Below are 20,055 nucleotides of genomic sequence, written 5' to 3' on the forward strand. Positions count from 1 at the left end.
AGGGGCCAACCACAGAGACACTCTGGCAGCCAGAGCGTCTCTGTGGAGGACCCAGCCTCTGGTTGCCTCAGGTCACGGTCCAGGACCGTGCCATGCCCCACTTTTATTAACTTTGTGTTTTTTTAGATACTTGGATATTCAGGGGTCTAATTTTCTTGCAGCGCAGGGAACATTTTTTCATTCCCACACATGCCTCTTGCCCCGTCTTAAAGGGGCTTGAGATTGGGCAAGAGGCATGTGCGTGCTCGTCTGGACGCACCCATGGAATTTAAAGTAAAGCATTGTTTTTTAAACATCTGCAAGCAGCCATACTGTTTGATGACTGACTGAAAGATAAAATCGTTACATTTGTATAAGGGAGAATCAGAATTTTTTAAAAAGAAGTGCAGTCTTATCTATAAATCCTCTGACTTCCATCCCCCACCCCCCAAATTAGTGGTCCTTTTCTGCAAGAACAACTTTAGATGACGTGGAGTGTTTATAGACTTGGACCCTGCATTTGTAGTCTGAGAACTTACTCTGTGCTTCAGTTTCACTTAATGGAGCCAAGAGGAGAGCTGTTAGAGAGCTAGTTATGGCTGTTCTGATTTTGTGTCAAGTCCTATGATTGCTGTGGACCCGGCTCACAGTCTAGGTTTGACTCCGCAGTTCTTCAGCTAGGCATGATCTCCAAAAGACCATCTGCTAGTTGGAGATTGCCAAAGTACATTGTCTATGCCCCTAAATTGGATGTGCCGCGTACTAACATAGACACTGGTTGTATGGGCATTGCACAGCATGAGTAATATGGGCAACTTCTGCATATTTTGTGCTGAATAACCTAGCCCAGAAAGTGTGATAGTGTTCTATGAGGAAAAACACTATGTAAACATTAACATTACAGGACATTTGAACAAAATATAAACATGAATTGTAAAACTGATGATTTTGAGAGGTACAGGCTCTTATCATTACATTTCTTAAACTTAACTTCTAAGTATCTATTGCATTGCATTCAAAACATCAGTGTAATTTAGTATTTTATATTTCCCTTAAGAAACAAATTGGATGGAGAAATGTTACTCGACTGTTGGTTTTTTCCACGGATGCTGGATTCCACTTTGCTGGAGATGGAAAACTTGGTGGAATTGTTTTGCCGAATGATGGGAGGTGTCATCTGGAAAATAATTTGTACGCAATGAGCCATTACTATGTAAGTCTTAGTATGTAAACATAAACCAGACTAGATTAATAAATTTAAAGGGTTAAGGTTGAGAGGGATCTTTAGACCATCTAATCAGGCCTCTGAATACCAAACACTGCTGAATTTCACCTGCTAACGTATGCTTAACTAAAACAAATCTTCCAAAGAGGCATCAGGTCTTGAGTTGAAACCCTTAAGATATGAAGAGTTTGCTGCTTTCTTTTGTAGTTTGTTCTAATAGTCAAGCTCACTGTTAAAGTATTTGTGCCTAATTTGTCATTTAACTTTCTATGGCTTCAGCTTGGGACAATTTTGGTTAGGCCTTTGTAGGCTAGATAGATGAGTCCTTTAGTCCACTTGGTATTGCCTCATGCTGAAGGTACTACTTTGCTGTAATCAAGTCACCTCTCAGTCCTCCTCTTGATGAGCTGAACTAACTAAATACTCAATTATGGCTAAATATATTACATGGCTAAATATATTATATCTGTGCAGTCACTTTGTCTAGTTCCTTTTTTAACCTGGCTATACTATATGCCTTTACTGTTTCCTGTGGCAATGAGGTCCAGAACTTAACTACCATATTTCACAGTATATAGGTTGACTCCAGTTTTCCAGTACAGAAAGTTAGGATTAGGATAGGCACGGTGTATAAATCAATAAATCAGGGCTGGGCTCTGCGCTCAGCTGGTGTGGCCCCATCCCCTGCAAGCAGCACTGCCTGGGCCGCACCAGCTGAGTGCTGAGCCCAGCCCTATCTGTCCCCATCCCCTGCGAGTGGTGCTGCCGGGCACCAAACCTAGCCTCATTCCCTGCAAGCCTGCGCTGGAGCTGGCTGCCCTCCCTGCACGATGGTGCAGAGCGCAGCCTTCCCAGCCTGATTCTTTTGTGCTGCTCAAAGGGGCCAGACTTGGCACTTGGCTGGCGCAGCACAGGCAGCGCTGCTTGCCAGGGCCAGGGCCAGGGCTGCCTGGGTCACACCAGCCAAGTTCTGAGCCCAGCCCCTCCAAGTGGCACAATAGAGGTGAGATGGACCAGCTGTGCTGTTTGCCACTGCACGCAGGCAGGAGGCAGGGAAAGCAGCCAGTTCCAGTGTGCGCAGCTTCCCCTCGTAATGCACGAGTGCTGGCAGAACTGTGCATTGCAAGGCGGCAACACCCGCATGGGCCTGCTGCATGCTGGCCAGGCCAGGTCCTGGATATGGTATACAAGTCAGGGTGGAAATTTAAGGGTCAATATTTGGGCTTCAAACTTAGCTTTATACACCATGAAATATGGTATGTGCTACATAAAAAAGTACTTTCTCTTGTTTCTTTTAAACCTGTCTCTTGCTAATCTCAGTGGGTTTCCTCTAGTTCTGATATTTTAGAATTTAGTGAATAACAGTTCCTTCTCTTTGTTCACAACCTTTATGATTTTATAGATTTCTGTCATATCCCCCTTCAGCCTTCTCGTTTACAAACTGAATGAGTCTGTGCCTTTTTAGCCTTGCCAGGTATGGTAGCTGCTCCATACTGCTGCTCATCTTGGTTGCCCTTCTCTGTTCCTTTTCCATTTTCACTATAGCTTTGTTGAGATTCAGAGACCAGAACTGTACACAGTATTCAAGATGTGGGTACAGCATGGATTAGTGTAATGGCAGCATGATATTTTCTGTGGCTACATGCACACGCTTTACTGCAGAGTGGATTACTAACTTCAGAGTAAAGCATCACTGTCTACACGTGCAACAGGATTAGGCTGCAGTAAACTAATTTATGCTGGAGTAAGATATACTATGTTATGGTGGCATAATTTACTGCGATTTAAATGCTTGTATAGATACTGACCATGGGCATAAATTGTGCCTGGTTAGCATGGGGTCAGACACCTGCCTGCCACCTAGCCACACAGCTCTGCACTTTCAGCACCCTCATGCTCCAGGCAGTCCTTCTGCTCCCTGATGCCAGAGCCCAGGGCTGACCCCCTGTGGCTCTTGCCAGCCTGTCACTGTTCTTGCTAAGATTGCTGTCTCAGAAGCACATGTAGACTATGGTGCCCAGGAGTAGTTTACTCCAGCTCAAACTGTTCTGGATTTTATTGCTTCAGATTAATTGCATGTGTAGACATACCCTTTTTTGCTTTCTTATTGACATCCAACATTTTACTGATTTCTTTGGTTGAGCTGATGTTTTCAGAGCTGGACCCAATGATCTATAAGGTCCCTTGCAGCCCCTGATATCTATGAAACTATCCATAATGACTGCAAGGTGTCTTTCTTGAGTCAAGACAGCTATTTCAGAACCCAGCATTGTGTGCAGATAACTGAGGTTATTTCTTATTATTCTAATCTCATATAATATTTTTTTCCATTTTTTGCCTAGGATTCATGTCAGGCCAACTAGCTTATTAATACTTGGATCATCCTACTTTCCCTTTCTGACATAGCATTAGCACTCATGAATATTTTCAGTGTTCCATGATTTATTTAAAAGGAGCATCGATGGCCAGAGTACTTCTCAGACAGATCTTTTATAACTTTGGCACCTGCTGATAGATGACATGGAATATATTTAAGATAAGAACGTGGTTAGCAGGTATTTTTTGTGCACCTTTGGTAACTAGATCTGCTAAAAGATATAAAGGAGAATGTTTAGATTCCAAGTTTGAATTAAGCACTGTGTTTAATTTTGCAGGATTACCCCTCAATTGCTCACCTGGTACAGAAACTTAGTGAGAATAATATTCAGACAATTTTTGCCGTGACTGAGGAGTTTCAGGCAGTTTACAAGGTAAGAATAAAGTGAGATTAAGTTTCTGTTTTTTACAGGGCGCATCTACATGTGCAGTTAATCCGGAGCAATAAACTCCTTACCACACCAGAGTTTATTGTTCCTGGGTGTGACACTTGAACATGTGTCTGTGACTGCAGCACACTGAGCCAGGTTGGAGCAGCCCTGGCTGGCAGGGGTCCCCCAAGGGTCAGCCCATCCGCCTGCCAGCCTGGGGCTGCTCTGACCCAGCTCAGTGTGCTGCGGAGGGTCTGGTTGGGACACGAGTGTGCTCCAGTGTGGGGCTAGCTGGCAGGCAACCCCCACACTGAAACACCCTTGTGCCCCAGCCAGACCTGTCAGCTTCTACACATGCTTTGCTGTGCATGAAAAAACTCTGCAGCAGGGTAATACTTGTATTTACAAGTGCTACCCTGGTGTGGCATTTATTAGTTTCCTGCAACTTAATAGGGCAACACGAGTTGACACCAAGATGTTTACTGCAGAGCTAATTAGGCAGCTGCAGTAAATGTCTCGTGTAGATGTGCCCACATTTTCCAAACATAAGAGGTTGATTTTAATGATCCAGTCTGCAACCATCAAAACTGATTTGAAATTAAATTGTGGATAAATATAGGTGACCAGGAAAGTGGCTTTTGCCATTCAAGCTCCCTTGTTTGAGTGTGAAGCATTGGGGTTGGCATGGATGACTGGGAGGTTGAATAGTTAGAAATATTAGTGAAGATCCTATTTTTATAAGGCTGGGGTTGGGTGAGGGTGTAGATAGCTGATCTTTAGTATTGTCTTTTCTGAAAGTTCACTTCAAAATACTTGAGGGGGACAGGAAACAAAGTCAAAAGAAAACTGTGAAGAGGGAAAGAGCTAAGATTAAGGGTAGAGAGTGTTTGAAAACCATGCGACTCTGAAATGCATGTTAATACCACTTCTGTAAATACCTCCTGGATGTAAGATTTTGCTGTTACTCATATTTTACAGTTCTACCAGCAGAACTTTGATCATTTTTAAGTATTTTCATTAGAGGGGTAGATTTAAGTTCATTAGTGTGATGTAGGCAAAAAAATGTTAATAGATGGTATATACTGTGCTGTGTACCAGCTCTCAAATATTTTAAAAGTAGATAGATAAATTGCACTGATGTCTCTAGGTCTTGCCATGATGCCATAGAATTAGAAATGATTGTGATTAATAACTGCCCAGAGGACTTGAGTTTCTTGGCTTAACACCTATATAAAATATTGTCATATCCATGAGGTATTTTCCTATTAAAATAACTAGATTGTTTATCTTCCTTTTAGTTCTGTTCAGGCAGGTATGTTTTTTCCCCCTTTGCTTGTATCTTTAGTTAGTGATAGTTGATCTTTCTTTCGCTGTTTCTGATGTCATAGAAGCAAGGATCCCTCATTGTTTCAAAGAGACTTAAGAATTCTTGTGGGTGATAGCTTTTATTGGACCAACTGTGTGGTTGGCATAGACAGGCAAGCTTTTGGGCATCACACTGCCTTTCCTTAGGCCTCTGAGAGAAAAGCAGACAGCAGAGCTAAGTAGCAGGTGGAAAAAAGCTTGAAAATGGTCTAATAAAAGCTATCACCCACAAGAATTCTTGCCTTACACATTCCTGGACCATCACAGCAACATCAATTCAATATTACCAGATCATTGTTTAAGAATCATTCATAGTTATAGGGGAAAATTCAAACTCTACATAATTAATGTGAAAAGTATAAATTTTTAATAATTGCTATAGGAATAAAAAATACCTGAAAAAATGTAGAAAGACTGCAGAACTTTGTTACAATAAAAGCTGTGTTAACTGGCCTTTAAGTAACCGGAGCACTCTATTAAGGGACGCTGGGGGGAGCTCACCACCACTGCGCATCCCCCCCTCCTCCCTGTACGGCCGCCACGACATTTCCCCCCACTCTACTTCCAGCTGAAACCCCCCGCCCTCAGGTAACCAGAATTTTTACATAACCAGCACTCCTCCTTACCCCATGCGTGTAGGATAACAAAGCTTTTACTGCATTTCCCATAATTTAGTGAGTAGTTTATCCTCTCACAAGTTACAGAAACTGCCAACAATTTATTCTTAGTCGTGAAAACTTACTTTACATTCCATTAAATGTACAGTTTTAAATAATAACAGTGCCTTTTGTAGTTCAAGTTCTATTTTGTTTGTGCAACTGGAACTTACTGTATCCACTTTTAATATTAAAAGGAACTGAAAAATCTGATCCCGAAGTCAGCTGTAGGAACCCTGTCTGCCAACTCCAGCAATGTCATTCAGCTGATTATTGATGCATACAATGTAAGTTTGTTTTATTTACATATACATATTCCTTTCATTACATCTGCATATTGCTTTCAAACTAGCATGGCATGACATTTTAGACATACTCCATTTTTTAACTTGCAGTTATGCTTAGAATAATATGCAAGTCTCTCACGTTGTAGTGAAACATGCACAGTTACAATACTGGTTTCCAGTGATAAATACAAGTGCTGTCTCTGTTAAAATGTATAAAACAAATGTAAAATGAGAAAAATAGACAGTTCTACTGTATTTGTTAGAATCTTCTCAAGAAAGATTGTAATTATTACTGAACTAATAACTAACTTTTGGTTTAGTCCTTGTCTTCTGAGGTTATCTTGGAAAACAGCAAACTACCAAAAGGAGTAACAATCAATTATAAATCTTATTGCAAGAATGGAGTGAATGGCACAGGAGAAAATGGAAGGAAGTGTTCTAATATTTCAATTGGAGATGAGGTAAATATGTATACATTTGGAGTATAGAAGACATTTAACTATCCATCTGACTTAATGTACATTGTTAATATCTGATGAAATATATGAGAACTTCTGCTTTGAAAATGTGTCAGATATTTTATTTTTTTTAGTAATTTAAGACAGAGCTCCTTTTAGAACTAATGTGGGAATCGGTTTATTTTGCTTACAGGTTAAATTTGAGATAAGTGTAACAGCTAATGAGTGTCCAAAGAAAGGGCAAAATGAAACTATTAAAATTAAACCACTGGGTTTCACTGAAGAAGTGGAAATAAATCTTCAATTCATCTGTGAATGTCAGTGTCAAAATGAGGGAGAAGCTAATAGTCCTGACTGCCATGAAGGAAACGGGACATTTGAGTGTGGTGCTTGCAGGTAAATGGGTAAATGAAATGTCTTTTTTGGCAAGGGAGAAATGTAAGTGAGGCGTTTCTTTTTTCGACCAGGTTTTTTTTATGATGATCAACTTACCAGGAATTAACACTGCAGTCATTCTCTATTGTAGTGTTATGATACCCTATCTTGCCTCCAGAAATAGTCACATGGAAATAGTAGAACTATTAGTAATGTACTGCTAAGCATGAGTTCAAGTATTAGAATCTGGTCTTAGTCTTTCATAGGATTTGGAGGTTTTACTGTTTTCCTGTTTTGTTTTGTTTTGTTTTTACTTTAAAGATTCATTTAATATGAAAATACAGCAAGGATAAAGAGGCACCAAAAAAGCAAGCTCTGAGATCTCCTGGTTGCCTAAGACCTGGAGAAGGTTTGTAGAGCACCAGGGCCAAATGCCCTGCTGTCTGTCCCCTTGTAGCTCCAAAAAGTGCCATATGGAAAAGTCAGCAATAGGATCTCGTAGACCAGAGCATATCAAATACCTGGGCCAATTAAGGTCTGCTGATCCAAGTCCCTTGGCACCAGAAGAGAGCTTCCATACCCAGGGGAAGAAAAGTCCACATTTTTGATGTCTGGCACAGGCCAAGACCATGTCACCAAACCCATCGTTCACACACAGCAATCTACAGTGCAGCCGCTGCTTGTACCCTAGTTGGTCTTGCCATGCATCACAGTTTTCTGGCACTAAGTACCAATACTGCTTTCTCTGTCCTTGTTGGCATCAGACCCTACCACCAGGCCTTTTGGCACTGCTCATTGATACAGCATCCACTGCATCTCACTATAGCACCAGAGATCCTGCTGTTCCTGTTGCCAGGAGTCCTGTCATTAAAGTCTTCATGGAAACAACTGTACCCAACATCTACCATGTGCCAGTATCTATCCAGTGCATTCTAGAATTGGCTCAATATCCACTCTTGCCTTTGTGACTTGAGACCTACATCTGTCCACAGAACCAATCCAGTGTTCTAATTGCTTAAAAACAGGTTCCAGAGATGTATTTATCCTTTCTGCTTCCACTTCCATGGGGTGCTCTGACCCTGGGGGGCATTCATCTCTGCAAGATGAAGCAAGTGAATTGTCTAATTCCCCTGGCCCCTGCCTCAATCCATTCCTTCAACAGAGGAACTTGGAATTTCCCAGGTCTCCTCAGTAGGATCTCAAACTCTTCACAGAAGATTTTTGTCAAAACACCAGGGCATTCAGTAAGGGACATTTAACAATAATCTGGCCCTTAGAAAGTAATTCTTCCAATCAGTCGGTCTATACTACAGTCAGTCCACAAACTTTGGAACTTTCCAACATCAGTCTTGTCATTATGCTTTTTTACAGACAAGAAATATAGAGTTCCACCAAAAGACAGAAAGTTTTTCTACTTAAATTCATCTCATCATTGGGGGTAGTAGAAGGAGTCAGTTAAAAATTGAGATGTGTCAGGATGCCGCTAAGAGAGAAGAATCCTAGACACCTAGACCTCTAGCAAAAGGGTCTACTAAGCAAGCTTACAGTTTCATGTCATAAACTATCAAGTCTTACTGGCCAGATATATCTTCCAATTACATAACTGTAATAGCTGCTTTTGCAGACATGTTGTACTCTGCTTTCAGAGACTCCTTCCTTTCAGTCATATCAGAAGGAAAAATGGCTCTGCAAACTCCCTTGGTGGCAGTGGTATTGTGTTCTGTGGTGAGAAGTGTAAGCACTAGTAGGCCATCATGGGCTCTGGGCTTCTTAAAGAGGCTCACACCTCAGTGGAAGGCAGCACTGAGCTATACAGATGAGGATTGAAGGATCTCAGGGCTATGTTACACTCCCTTGAGTGTGTAACCCAACCTCTTCAAGACCCAAGCCCTATTTCCACCAGTTCCAGACCCACAAGTGCCCTCCAGTAGACCTATCACTCACCCCAGCATCTGCCTCCTCTCGCTACTATAGGCCTTCCAAAAATAGGTGGAGACTCCATGGGTAGCACCAATCTTCTCCATCCTTTCTCCTACTGTGAGCACTTAAGAAAGCAAGGGCTCTGACACTGGTCATAAGAGATGTCCTCTGTCACAATGGCTTGGCTGCTTTCCTGTAAGTACGGACCAGTATTACAGATAAATGGATCACAGACACAGTCATAAATGGCTGCACCATTGAAGTAGCTATTCTTTTGTCTCCAGATCCCACCTGTCACCTCTCAGGGGGTATAGAATGTGCTCTGGCCCACCTGAGAGGAAAACAGATTATATGGCCTGTACTTTTCTATCTTTGGAAAGGAAAGGAGGATGGAGACTGAATGTGGACTTAAGAAACCTAAATGAGAATACTCTGCAAGCTCAAGATCAAGATGGTCACAGTAGCAACCATAATTCTGTCTCTGTGATAAGGGAAACTGGCAACCTACAGGATGCTTATTTTTATATTAGTGTCCACATTTCATGTGGGCATTACCTAGCCCTTGTTATGGCTCAGAACCATAAGGTCCTGGGCCTTATACTCCTGTTGCCCCAGTTCTTTATGAAAGTTCTGCAGCAGTGGTCATGCATCTCACAAAAGTAGGGACTGCAGTCTCCTCACCTGCACAACCAATTCCTGACAGCAGAATGCTTATCAACCAAACTACGAACAACTATGGATCTCTTCTTATTCAGCAAAAAATTGATCCTAATTCCTGTTCTGTCAATAGGTCAGGGGGTATTAGGACACAATAGCAGACATGGTATTCCTCCCACAATAGCACTTCTGTGCCATTAAGAAAAAGATCCTTGAGCTAGAAGAGCTGCCAAGAAACTAAGATGGTGCTTCTCGCTCCTTGGACACATACTGTCCTCCTGTACTTTTGTAATGACAGATGTCAAATTTTGCAACTCATCATAAAGCTACAGCAAAACCAAGTCATGGGGTTAGCATCAGATTAGCCCAAGGCAGCCCTGATTTCAGGACCTCCCACACTTATCAGGTGCATTTATTAGTGTCAGAGTGTTTCCCTGCCTCTGTTTCCCAAGGCAGTGGCAGAGTACACTACCCAAACCTGCATTTGTTCTGCCTTACTGCCCAGGTGCCAGATGGATTTTGCAGCTAGAAGAATCTGTTTTACCTCCCTTTATAAACATGGGGAAGTTTCCAAGAGGTATACTTACCTTGTATAATAGCTCAGATTTTCCATGCGGTCCCAAAACATGGGTTTTCTCCAATACTACTGGATTTCTCCGAAACTGTTCTCAATCCCAAATATTTTAGGCTACTAATTGGAACTGAGGAGCCCATATCTATCCCTCAGTTTAGTTAAGATCCATTTTGCAGCAGTTTTTGCCTCCTCCCATCTCCCACCATATACGTCATCAGTTGAAGGGTGACCGCTTTTCTCCCACTATCTCACTGAAGTTACTGAAAGGGTTGGCAAAGGTCTTCCCTTGTGTCAATGACCCAGTCCTTCAGTGGGACTTGAATCTGGTCTTTACACAGTACTAATGCAGCCACCATTTGAGCCAATGTCATTCTGCTGTCTCCCACATCTGTATGTGAAAGCTGCCTGCTAGCAGTGATCATCTCAGCCAGGTAAGTTAGTAAGATAAAAGCCATAATGGGCATATCATCTATTTATGGCCCTCTGTCCAGACAAAGCAGTCCTTTACCTCCACATTCCAAATTCCTGTCCAAGTTTGTTTATGAGTTCCATCTTAGGAGCCATATTTCATCACCAGATTTTTCCCAAAGCTGCACAATTCAGGATTTGAAGCCATGCTTCACACTTTGAATATGAAGAGAGCAATACTCCAGTCATTCTTGGAAGAGTTTCAGAGTCCCACCTCCAGATATTGTGGGTTGTTTTGGAGTCACCAATATGTGGACATGTGTGTGAGAACAACTATTTGAAGGAAAAAGGAAGTTACATACCAGTAATGGAGTTCTTCAAGAGGCTGTCCACATTCAACCTCCCCCCCCAGTTTCTTCTCATCATTGGAGGCTTTAAAATTTGAGGTTGTAAAGAAATTGAGAAGCTGTTAGTTACTTCCTTCATTCCTAGGGTGTGAAACAGTAAACGGAAGGGGCTAGGAGCAGTCTGTACAAGTTGAAACAAATTGCAAAGTTGTTTTTTCTTCCTACCTAGCTTCTTAACATATCATTATTAATTACAGTTAAAAGCAGTAGAACATACTGATCTGTAGAAAGAATTAATGATCATATTAAATGTAGGACTTAATTTTGCTAGCATATGGATTCTATTTATAGTGGATGATTGCACTGAGTGATTGCAGAACTGGGGTATGCCTCTTCAACTGCTGACCATTCAGAAAGGAAGAAGTTAGTTGTTAGTCCAGTTACTGGATAAATCACATTATTTTTCAAGCATTTCTCCATTCTTTTTGAGTAAAGAAAGCTAAGCCCATCCTTATGCATCATGCATCACATCTGCCATTTCTATGGCTTCTTGAAACAGGATTAAGAATATTCTCCTGCTTTTTTACCACACTTCAATGATTTCTATTAACAGTTTTAATTTTTCTTCTCTAATTTAAGTCTGTCAGTTCTGATAATCCCAAGACCCTTTTCATTAAGCTTTTTGCTCTGATTTGCAGAAATGCAGAGGTTCCACAATTCTGAAAATTCATGCTCAGCTGGTGTTTTTGAGAGAATTTTTACTTGGCAGAAAGATTCAGTAAGACGGACAGATAACAGTTGCCACAGCAAATAGCTGCTGGAATTCTAAAAATAATTAGACTGTTCAAGTGACAGTAGCTATGGAGGCATGTTGTTAGAGATCACAACCCCCAGCTTTTCACCTGGAGAAAGCAGAGTGTAGAAATTGCTTTGTGGCATGATTAAATCCAGTAAGTCCCAATAATTCTTATGCAAGTATCAGCTAGTATCTATTTCAAACCTTGATCTACAGCATTTCTTCTAGGAATCAAAGCTGTGAATGCTGCCTCTTAGCTTAATGGATCTCTTTATTTTATATATTATTGTATGGAAACATTTTCAGTTACCTGTGTTTTATTCAATCTAAAATCTTTAGCATATTTTTTAATCTTATAGATGTAACGAAGGACGTATTGGAAGACTCTGTGAATGCAGCACAGATGAAGTAAATAGTGAAGATATGGATGCTTACTGTAGAAGAGAGAACAGTACAGAAATATGCAGTAATAATGGAGAATGCATTTGTGGACAGTGTGTGTGCAAGAAAAGGGAAAATACCAATGAAGTCTATTCTGGAAAATATTGCGAATGTGATAACTTCAACTGTGATAGATCAAATGGCTTGATTTGTGGAGGTGAGAGATTAGTTGATAGTTCTACAGAAAACTGGCTACCACACTGCAGGGTGAAACTGACTAGTTTAATGAAATAGTGGCTTAAAGGATATGATAAAGAGATACAGAACTATAGAATCTGTCCAGGTTGATAGTAGATGCAGGTACAACCTAATGGTCCTTTCTTCTAACCCAAGGGTGTATGTTATCCATTGATAACATTTAATAAAATTTCAGATAAATACCTTTCCTGACACCACAGTTCCAATCTATGACAAAATAAATTTGACAAGTGTTATAAGAATTTCATATAGAGTACTTTTGCCTTTTAAAAAACAATAAAAAAAATTATTGTACATCCTACAAGTCTGACAATACCTACGGTAAGTCACCAGACATTGTATGTCTTAAAACTGAACAATGACAATAGCAGGATAACCTCATGTACATAAAAGGAATTAGGAATCTTAGCCTACTTACTAGTGATCACTGTTCATGCCACACAAATTACAATTACAATTGGTAACTTCTTGGTATAATGCCATGGACTCAGACTTTGTGTTTGAATTCAGACACGAAGACCAACCGACTCCTGTCCTGAAGTTGAGCACAAATGGCAAGTTTGAAGAGGGAGCTATGTTATTTACTGTGGCCACTTCTACATGAGACACTGATTGCAGTAGCCTGAGACTACCAAGCAGTAGTGTTGCATGGCAGAAACTGTGATGCAACTCTACTGCACAGTAACTCGAGTTACCACGCAGTCATTTAGTACTTGTTTATACAAATACTTAAATGACTGCGCAGTAACGACTGCCCAGTCAGCATCTCGTGTAGACATGGCCTGTGTGTTTGTAAAAGCATCTAACACAAAGGGGCCCAAATCTGGTAGAGAGTTCTAAGGACTACCAAAATGTAAGTGTTAAATTACGATTATAGCAAGTTTGCACTAACATTCATGTGCTAGTTGTATGCTGTTATCTGTTGTAGAGAGCCCTTTGTTTATATTTCTGTCAGGGAACTTTCACCAGCCTTTTACATTTTGAAAAGAAATTCAGATGGAAGGAGTTGGGCAAAAAAACATTATTTAAACAGAACTCTCTAAAAAATATTAAAATTATATTTTATATTTCCTTTCTTCATCTTTATTTTTTTGGCTTATATTTCTTATACCTATATACTGGTGTCAAGCATTAGTTAATGTTTCTCAGTATCAAAAAAAGTATGCACTCTTTACTGAACTTCACATTACTAAAATACCTTTTTAACATGTAGGAAATGGCATCTGCAAATGTAGAGTGTGTGAGTGTTACCCCAACTACACTGGCAGTGCTTGTGACTGTTCGTTGGATACATCCACGTGTATGGCTTCCAATGGACAAATCTGCAATGGAAGAGGAACTTGTGAATGCGGAACCTGTAACTGCACAGATCCCAAATTTCAAGGTCCCACATGTGAGATGTGTCAGACCTGTCTTGGTGTCTGTGCAGAGCATAAGTAAGTGTCTATACAACAAAAATATTAAGCTTTTAGAGATGTGGTATGTGGGTTTGGACAGAAGTAATAATTGAAACATTTCAAAAGCCTTTGAAACGTTTCAGAGATCTGGGTGTACAGATGGACATGCCCTTTGATGTATTCCAAAAACAGATGAAGTGCTCCAAAATAGTACCTCTTGAAATGTGGCACTGTCTTTCAGTATTTCAGTTCTTGTTACACAAGCAGGGGGATAGGGGACCCAGAGATCTTCCAGACTCCTCCCCCCTCCATGTGCCAACATGGAAATACTAAACATTTCCCTTATGAACATGTTTAAAAGTAGTGTTTCTAATCTGTGTTTCATCAGGGACTGTGTTCAATGCAAAGCTTTCCAAAAGGGAGAAAAGAAAGAAACATGTTCTCAGGAGTGTGCATATTTCAACATGACATCGGTTGAAAGTCGAGACAAATTGCCACAGCCTAACCAGCCCGATCCACTGTCTCACTGTAAAGAGAAAGATGTTGATGACTGTTGGTTCTACTTCACATACTCTGTCAACTCAAACAACGAACCCATTGTCCACGTAGTGCAGACACCAGGTACAAACCCCTTATTGTAGATGCGTCTTTCACCTTTGTTGTCAACTGAGTCTCTTTGGTGCTCAAAGTTGCATTGATTCACCTTGTTTGAAGATTCAGACTATATCCAAACATGGATTTTGGCTCTGACTGGAAACTGGGGATGCCTGAGATGTACATGAGTTTGTTTGCTGGCTCTTAGCCTGGCTGAAACAGATTTGCTCCAAATCACACACAACATTTACCTACGTATTAGGTTTTTTTTCCCCCTTATTGACATAATTTAGTCTTTCATAATACCCTGTAATCAAGTCTTGTATATCTTAGTACACATCCTTCTAGTGTGGTTCATGTTAAAAAATGTTCTGTTACAGGTTACCTCAAAAAGCACGCAGGTTAGACTAAGTGATCCTCTCTGGACTTGTGAGCTGTGAAGTTGCACTGCCTTGTCTCTCCTTGCCAAGATCCACATTGATGCATGCTTCAGGCAGAGGCGTGAGTCAGTGCAAAATCCAGCACAGAGAAGCAGGTCCCCATGTGGGAGCATGGAGTGCTAGGGATTTCCTAGCTCCTCCACTGCCTCACAGTGGGACCTGCACCTCTGCGTGATGTAAAGTTCAGCACAGGACCTGACATGGGGCAGCAGAGGACCTGGGGGGTCCCTGAGCAAGGGGAACGTTACCCCTTGTTGCAGACTGGACAAGGGGAAACGTATGTGTTGCCCAGTATAGTGGATCAGCTGTGGTTTGGTGATGCCTGCTTCTACTCAAATAGTCTTATTTATTTCATACCAGCTCATGCTGTACTCAGCCCAGTTATATTCAAGGGTGGTTGTGAGTGGCCACTTATTGAATTAATCCATAATTTTCAGATCTCCTTGAGGTTCTTCCTGGAAAGATTAACTAGCAGAAGACAAACTGCATTAACTATAGTTTGATTAACTTTTTACCTTTTACCAGGAAATTGGCTAGTTTAGATTACTGAATAGATGGCTTACTGTTTATTAAAGCTAATGTCTCTGCAAAAAAGGCCAACTTTCATATGTAGCAGTAATCTCCTGATTTGAGGTAGTAGCCTATAATCAAGTATAATTTTTATTAATTTTATGTAAGAAGCATAGAGCCATGTTTCATCCAACAGAACTCAAGTTGAACAATTAGACAAGATCAGTATTCTAGCTAATCCAGTGGCTACCACCATCATAAATATGTTAATCCCCATAAAATGCATACAATGCTGCAGTTTTTAAAAAAATCCCTTCCTTACCTCACCTGTTTATTCCCTAAATTATGCACATTGTTTTCTTATCTGGCTTCTAAATGTTCCTCTGTTATGAGAAATTATTGCATATTTGGGTAATGCCTTCACATTCAATTTTTCCTTTGCTCTTCTGGCTTGGGATAGCATGTTTCCTAATGTGTCACTGTCCTGTAGTTCTAAGCACTGTATGCTTTGTAAAGTTTCTTTTGCGATTTTGTTTATGCAGTTATTTGTAGTTTTACATGAAAATATCATCTCCTAGTTTAACAAGGCTGATGATCAGATTGAAGAAGTCTCATAAATATCCCAAGCCTTTTATGTCAGGGCATCATGATGTTACAATTAGCAATATTTTTGCATTTTGCCTATCTGGAGTAGAAACTGAACCAAGTAAGATATGAAACTGAAACTGTTTTATAAAAAATACCTATTTGGAATCTTACATACAGATTCTCATACTCCCACTTTTATCGTATGTCTCTTGATTATTTAAAATACAGTTTTCAACTATCAGGCATAGCCTGAAAAGATAACCTAATAGCTTCAATCAGTATACAATTCTTAGTTATGTGTGAAATTGGTCAGCAGAACCTTAAATTCAAACTTGCTTTTCATTGATTTTTGGGTCTCAAAACTTAAAAATAAGATCACAGATAATGTTATAGAAGCTCTGTTTTGGGTAACTACTGGGATGGGAGAAATTATAAGCATTTCTCTTCACAAATTTGAGGCTCAGAATATTCTTTTCAGTACACCGTGCAATTAAATAGTTCCACTCGTGTTGATTTACATTGTGCAAACTATACAGCAATTATTCTATTTTTCAGAATGCCCCACTGGTCCTGACATCATTCCTATTGTAGCTGGTGTGGTTGCAGGAATTGTTCTAATTGGCCTTGCTTTATTACTGATTTGGAAACTACTTATGATCATTCATGACAGAAGAGAATTTGCTAAGTTTGAAAAGGAGAAGATGAATGCAAAATGGGACACGGTGAGTCAATGGAACTTTTAAATTCTAGAAAACTACTGTGGTGGTTATGGGAAGTACACAGTTTTTTCTTGTCCCAGATATCTCAGGATGCTCCTAGAAAGGAAAAAATACGAATACAAAAAACCCCTTATTTATAGTTTGTCTTGAATATGACCTATATGTGTTATCTATGACAATTAATTACAAAGGAGCATCTCTCCTTGCAAAAATGTTACCTAGCTATATAAAGCAGCATTTGCTCAAAAATTCAGGTCAGAGTGCTAAATAATTAATTAATTTGTTGTAGTGTTATCGAAAAGGAAACAAACTACAGCAGTAATGCTAGAACAGTGCCATTTGGTTGCAATTGCCATATTTTCTTGCATATAACACACCCCTGAATATAAACACATCTATTTGTAGAAGGCCTTAAGAAGGGAAAAAAGTCATACCATGGAATACATAGGTCTGGGGTTTTTCCAGGGGTGGAGGCCACATGCCAGGACTGGGGGTTGAAGGTCATGTGCAAGAGCTGGGGACTGTGTGCTGGGGACCAATCCAGCACACCAGCTGTTGGGGTCATGCTGCACAATAGAGTCTGATTTAGCTTGCCAGTGGTGTGATTTTCATGTGGCAAGGCCCAATTCAGCATGCTGGCGCTGGGGCTGCATGCTGGGTCCTGCCCTGCTCACCGGCTCCGAAGCCACTCATCAAGGCCAGGACCATGCACTGGCTCTGGAGCCACATGTTGGGTCCAACCCCATATGCTGTCCCAGCCTGCTCACCCCAATTTTCCATAGCTAGCTTTGGTGTAAAAAATACAGTGTGTCAGAATATTGCATCATCTGAGAACCAAATATTCAGACAACTTTCATTGAAAGTTGTAGGGAGTTATGTGTGGAAAAGTAAAATGCCATCCTGTTTTGCAAGGAGATTTTTAATATCATGTATGTTAACGTTTTGGGGGAGAAGTCAGTAATTGTACAATCTCAAAATATTTACACTGAACTCTTACAGTAACAGACAGCCATGTGCATTTGAAAAGCAGATTTATGGTTTGGTCGCTCCCTTAGAATAATTTAGGAGGCCTTTATTTTTATTTTTGAAGACTTGAAAGGTTTTAAGATTTGTATGCATTTGTTTTGCAATGTCAAAGAGTTCTGAGAGGGAATTACTAACATAACTTTCCTTTACACATCAGCATGACCTTTCCTTTTTTGTGTGTTAGTTGAGAATGTTTCTCTCTTTCTCCTGTTGAATTATTCAACATTGACCATTTCTTTTACTTCAGCAAGAAAATCCAATATACAAGAGTCCTATTAATAATTTCAAGAATCCAAACTATGGATGTAAAGCTGGTCTCTAAGTCTCAGTTTGTATTTTCTTTCATTTTCTTCCTTTTTTCTTTTGCATGCAACTTAATTCTCTTCAAACTCACTGTGTGTCACTGTCCATTAATCACAGTTTGGGTCTTATTCAGTTTTTCCATGGCTGCTTCAATTCTGGAATGTCAGAATTGGCTTCTTTACTAATGTCAACTTTTTTGAAAAACTCTGTTTATATGTGAAGAAGGATATTATTTACTTTATATATAATAAGTATATGCTTTGAATTGGTGGATAAAGTAGAATCTCTTTGGTCTTCTCTACACTAGAGATTTTTACCTTGAGTCAACTGATTGCCAGTTAACCAAAGGTTAACTTTTTGGTAATGGCTGGTCTGAGCACACTTAAGTTTTCCAGGATACAGATATTTGGTGGCTTCACTTGAATAGTTTTGGGGGAGCATCCTGATTAGTCTTTACAGGATAACTGACAATAAAAGTTAACTTGACTAAAATTAAAACCCTGCATAAATATAATACGTTCCTTATGAATTAAGTATAGTATTTATTCTCATTCTAATTTTTATCACTGTCATCAGCAGCATAATCCCTGGGCTCTCAGCCTCATAACTTTGTGTTATTCTTGGGAAGAACGATTATAGTGATGAGGTAGTGTCATAGAAAGATTTTTGCTTTGCAAGGTCTCCAAAACCTATCCATTTTCACTACAGAAACCTTTCCCAATCCCCGATTATTTCTCCTCTAATATTGCAACCTATGTCTTCCTGAATACTCACCTTAAACAACACTCCCCTCACCATATATTTTTCAGTCTGTTTGGAAGCAAGCTGTGAAAGTGATTTGCTTGTCACTCTGACCACATCTAATTCCATTTCCAAACCCTGCTTAGGTGTTTTTATATTTTCTGAATGAAATAAGATTCCTTTTCTTCCACCATAAGGCTTTACGTAAAGCATCTCCTGGATCCTGCCTTGTTTTCCTTTTGTTCTGCTACATCTCTGCCCTCTTCTTTGTGCACAAGCTAAACACTGAACCAGTGTTTTAGTGGCCTCTTGTTCTCTGTTCTAAACTGCAGGAACCGTAGCCACGTATATTGGCTGTCCTTTAAATTCTCTATCACAAGTATACTTGTGATAACCAAGTAGAAATATGCATCTTCTAATTGTATGAACTACAAACCAGTGAAATGTGAAGGCCATAAATGAAAAAAAATACTTCTGTAGCTATGAAGCAAAAAGGGTTCATGATTTAATATATTACTTAACTCCATTATCTGGTGACATGTTCTATCATATCCAATCAGCCAGAACATTTGTGGGAGCCAGGCTAGGGAAGTTGAAAACTGGAAGATTTTATTAACTGCTTAATATATAGGATCTTCAAATACAAACAGCAGGCCAGATACGAATGTAAATTAGTTGCATTTTTCTGTTAGAATATATATAACTCAGAAAGCAAAAAATACGGAATTCTGTTAATCTTTTTAAGAAAAAATCCATTATTGAGCTAATAGATATACCTTAAGCTTTTTAGTTGGTAGAGTGGCTATTAAGCAGGAAAGTAAAACTAGGCTTTAAGCCAATGTTGAAAACCACATGATCAGACCCCCAAAAACCTGCATCCAGTCCTACTGAAAGCCAAGAGGTTTCACAAAGGCCTGCTGATGCACTTCACAAGTTAATATCAAAGCACAATCATTCATGATTCAAAGGGACAATGTAATTCATTTCTACTATAGACATATACTGTATGAAAAGCTAAAATATTTTGATTTCTTTTTGTGAAACTGTGCATGATGTTTTAATTTAGGAGGGCACGTGGTAGAGACGGTGTATCTGCTAATTTTGCATGATAAACATGTGCTTGTTTGAATTTTTACCATCTAATAAATTTCTTTTTAATACATTTTTTAAAACAAACATCTGTCTCAGAAGACAGGCTCATCTGTGGAACTCCACAGTTAAATGATTAGTAAGGGATAACTCTTAACATTTTAGTAGGGCAGGAGTGTTCTTGTGGCCAGGATGGTCCATGGAATGTGCGTGAA

General features: G+C 39.8%; 1 protein-coding gene across 1 annotated transcript in view; it reads left to right on the plus strand.

Annotated features, from left to right (window-relative positions):
• Positions 1-20,055, plus strand: part of ITGB1 (integrin subunit beta 1) — a 98,489-nt gene that overhangs the window by 75,883 nt on the left and 2,551 nt on the right. The window contains exons 7-15 of the mRNA XM_019508197.1: positions 1,037-1,192; positions 3,859-3,954; positions 6,170-6,259; positions 6,580-6,720; positions 6,911-7,113; positions 12,154-12,392; positions 13,647-13,869; positions 14,219-14,451; positions 16,518-16,684. Of these exons, the coding sequence (XP_019363742.1) occupies positions 1,037-1,192; positions 3,859-3,954; positions 6,170-6,259; positions 6,580-6,720; positions 6,911-7,113; positions 12,154-12,392; positions 13,647-13,869; positions 14,219-14,451; positions 16,518-16,684 (1,548 nt within the window). The remainder of the gene's footprint in view (positions 1-1,036; positions 1,193-3,858; positions 3,955-6,169; positions 6,260-6,579; positions 6,721-6,910; positions 7,114-12,153; positions 12,393-13,646; positions 13,870-14,218; positions 14,452-16,517; positions 16,685-20,055) is intronic.

Source organism: Gavialis gangeticus, unplaced genomic scaffold (genome assembly GCF_001723915.1).
Source record: "Gavialis gangeticus isolate Ggan-Ray unplaced genomic scaffold, GavGan_comp1, whole genome shotgun sequence".
In the NCBI taxonomy this organism is placed as follows: Eukaryota; Metazoa; Chordata; order Crocodylia; family Gavialidae; genus Gavialis; species Gavialis gangeticus.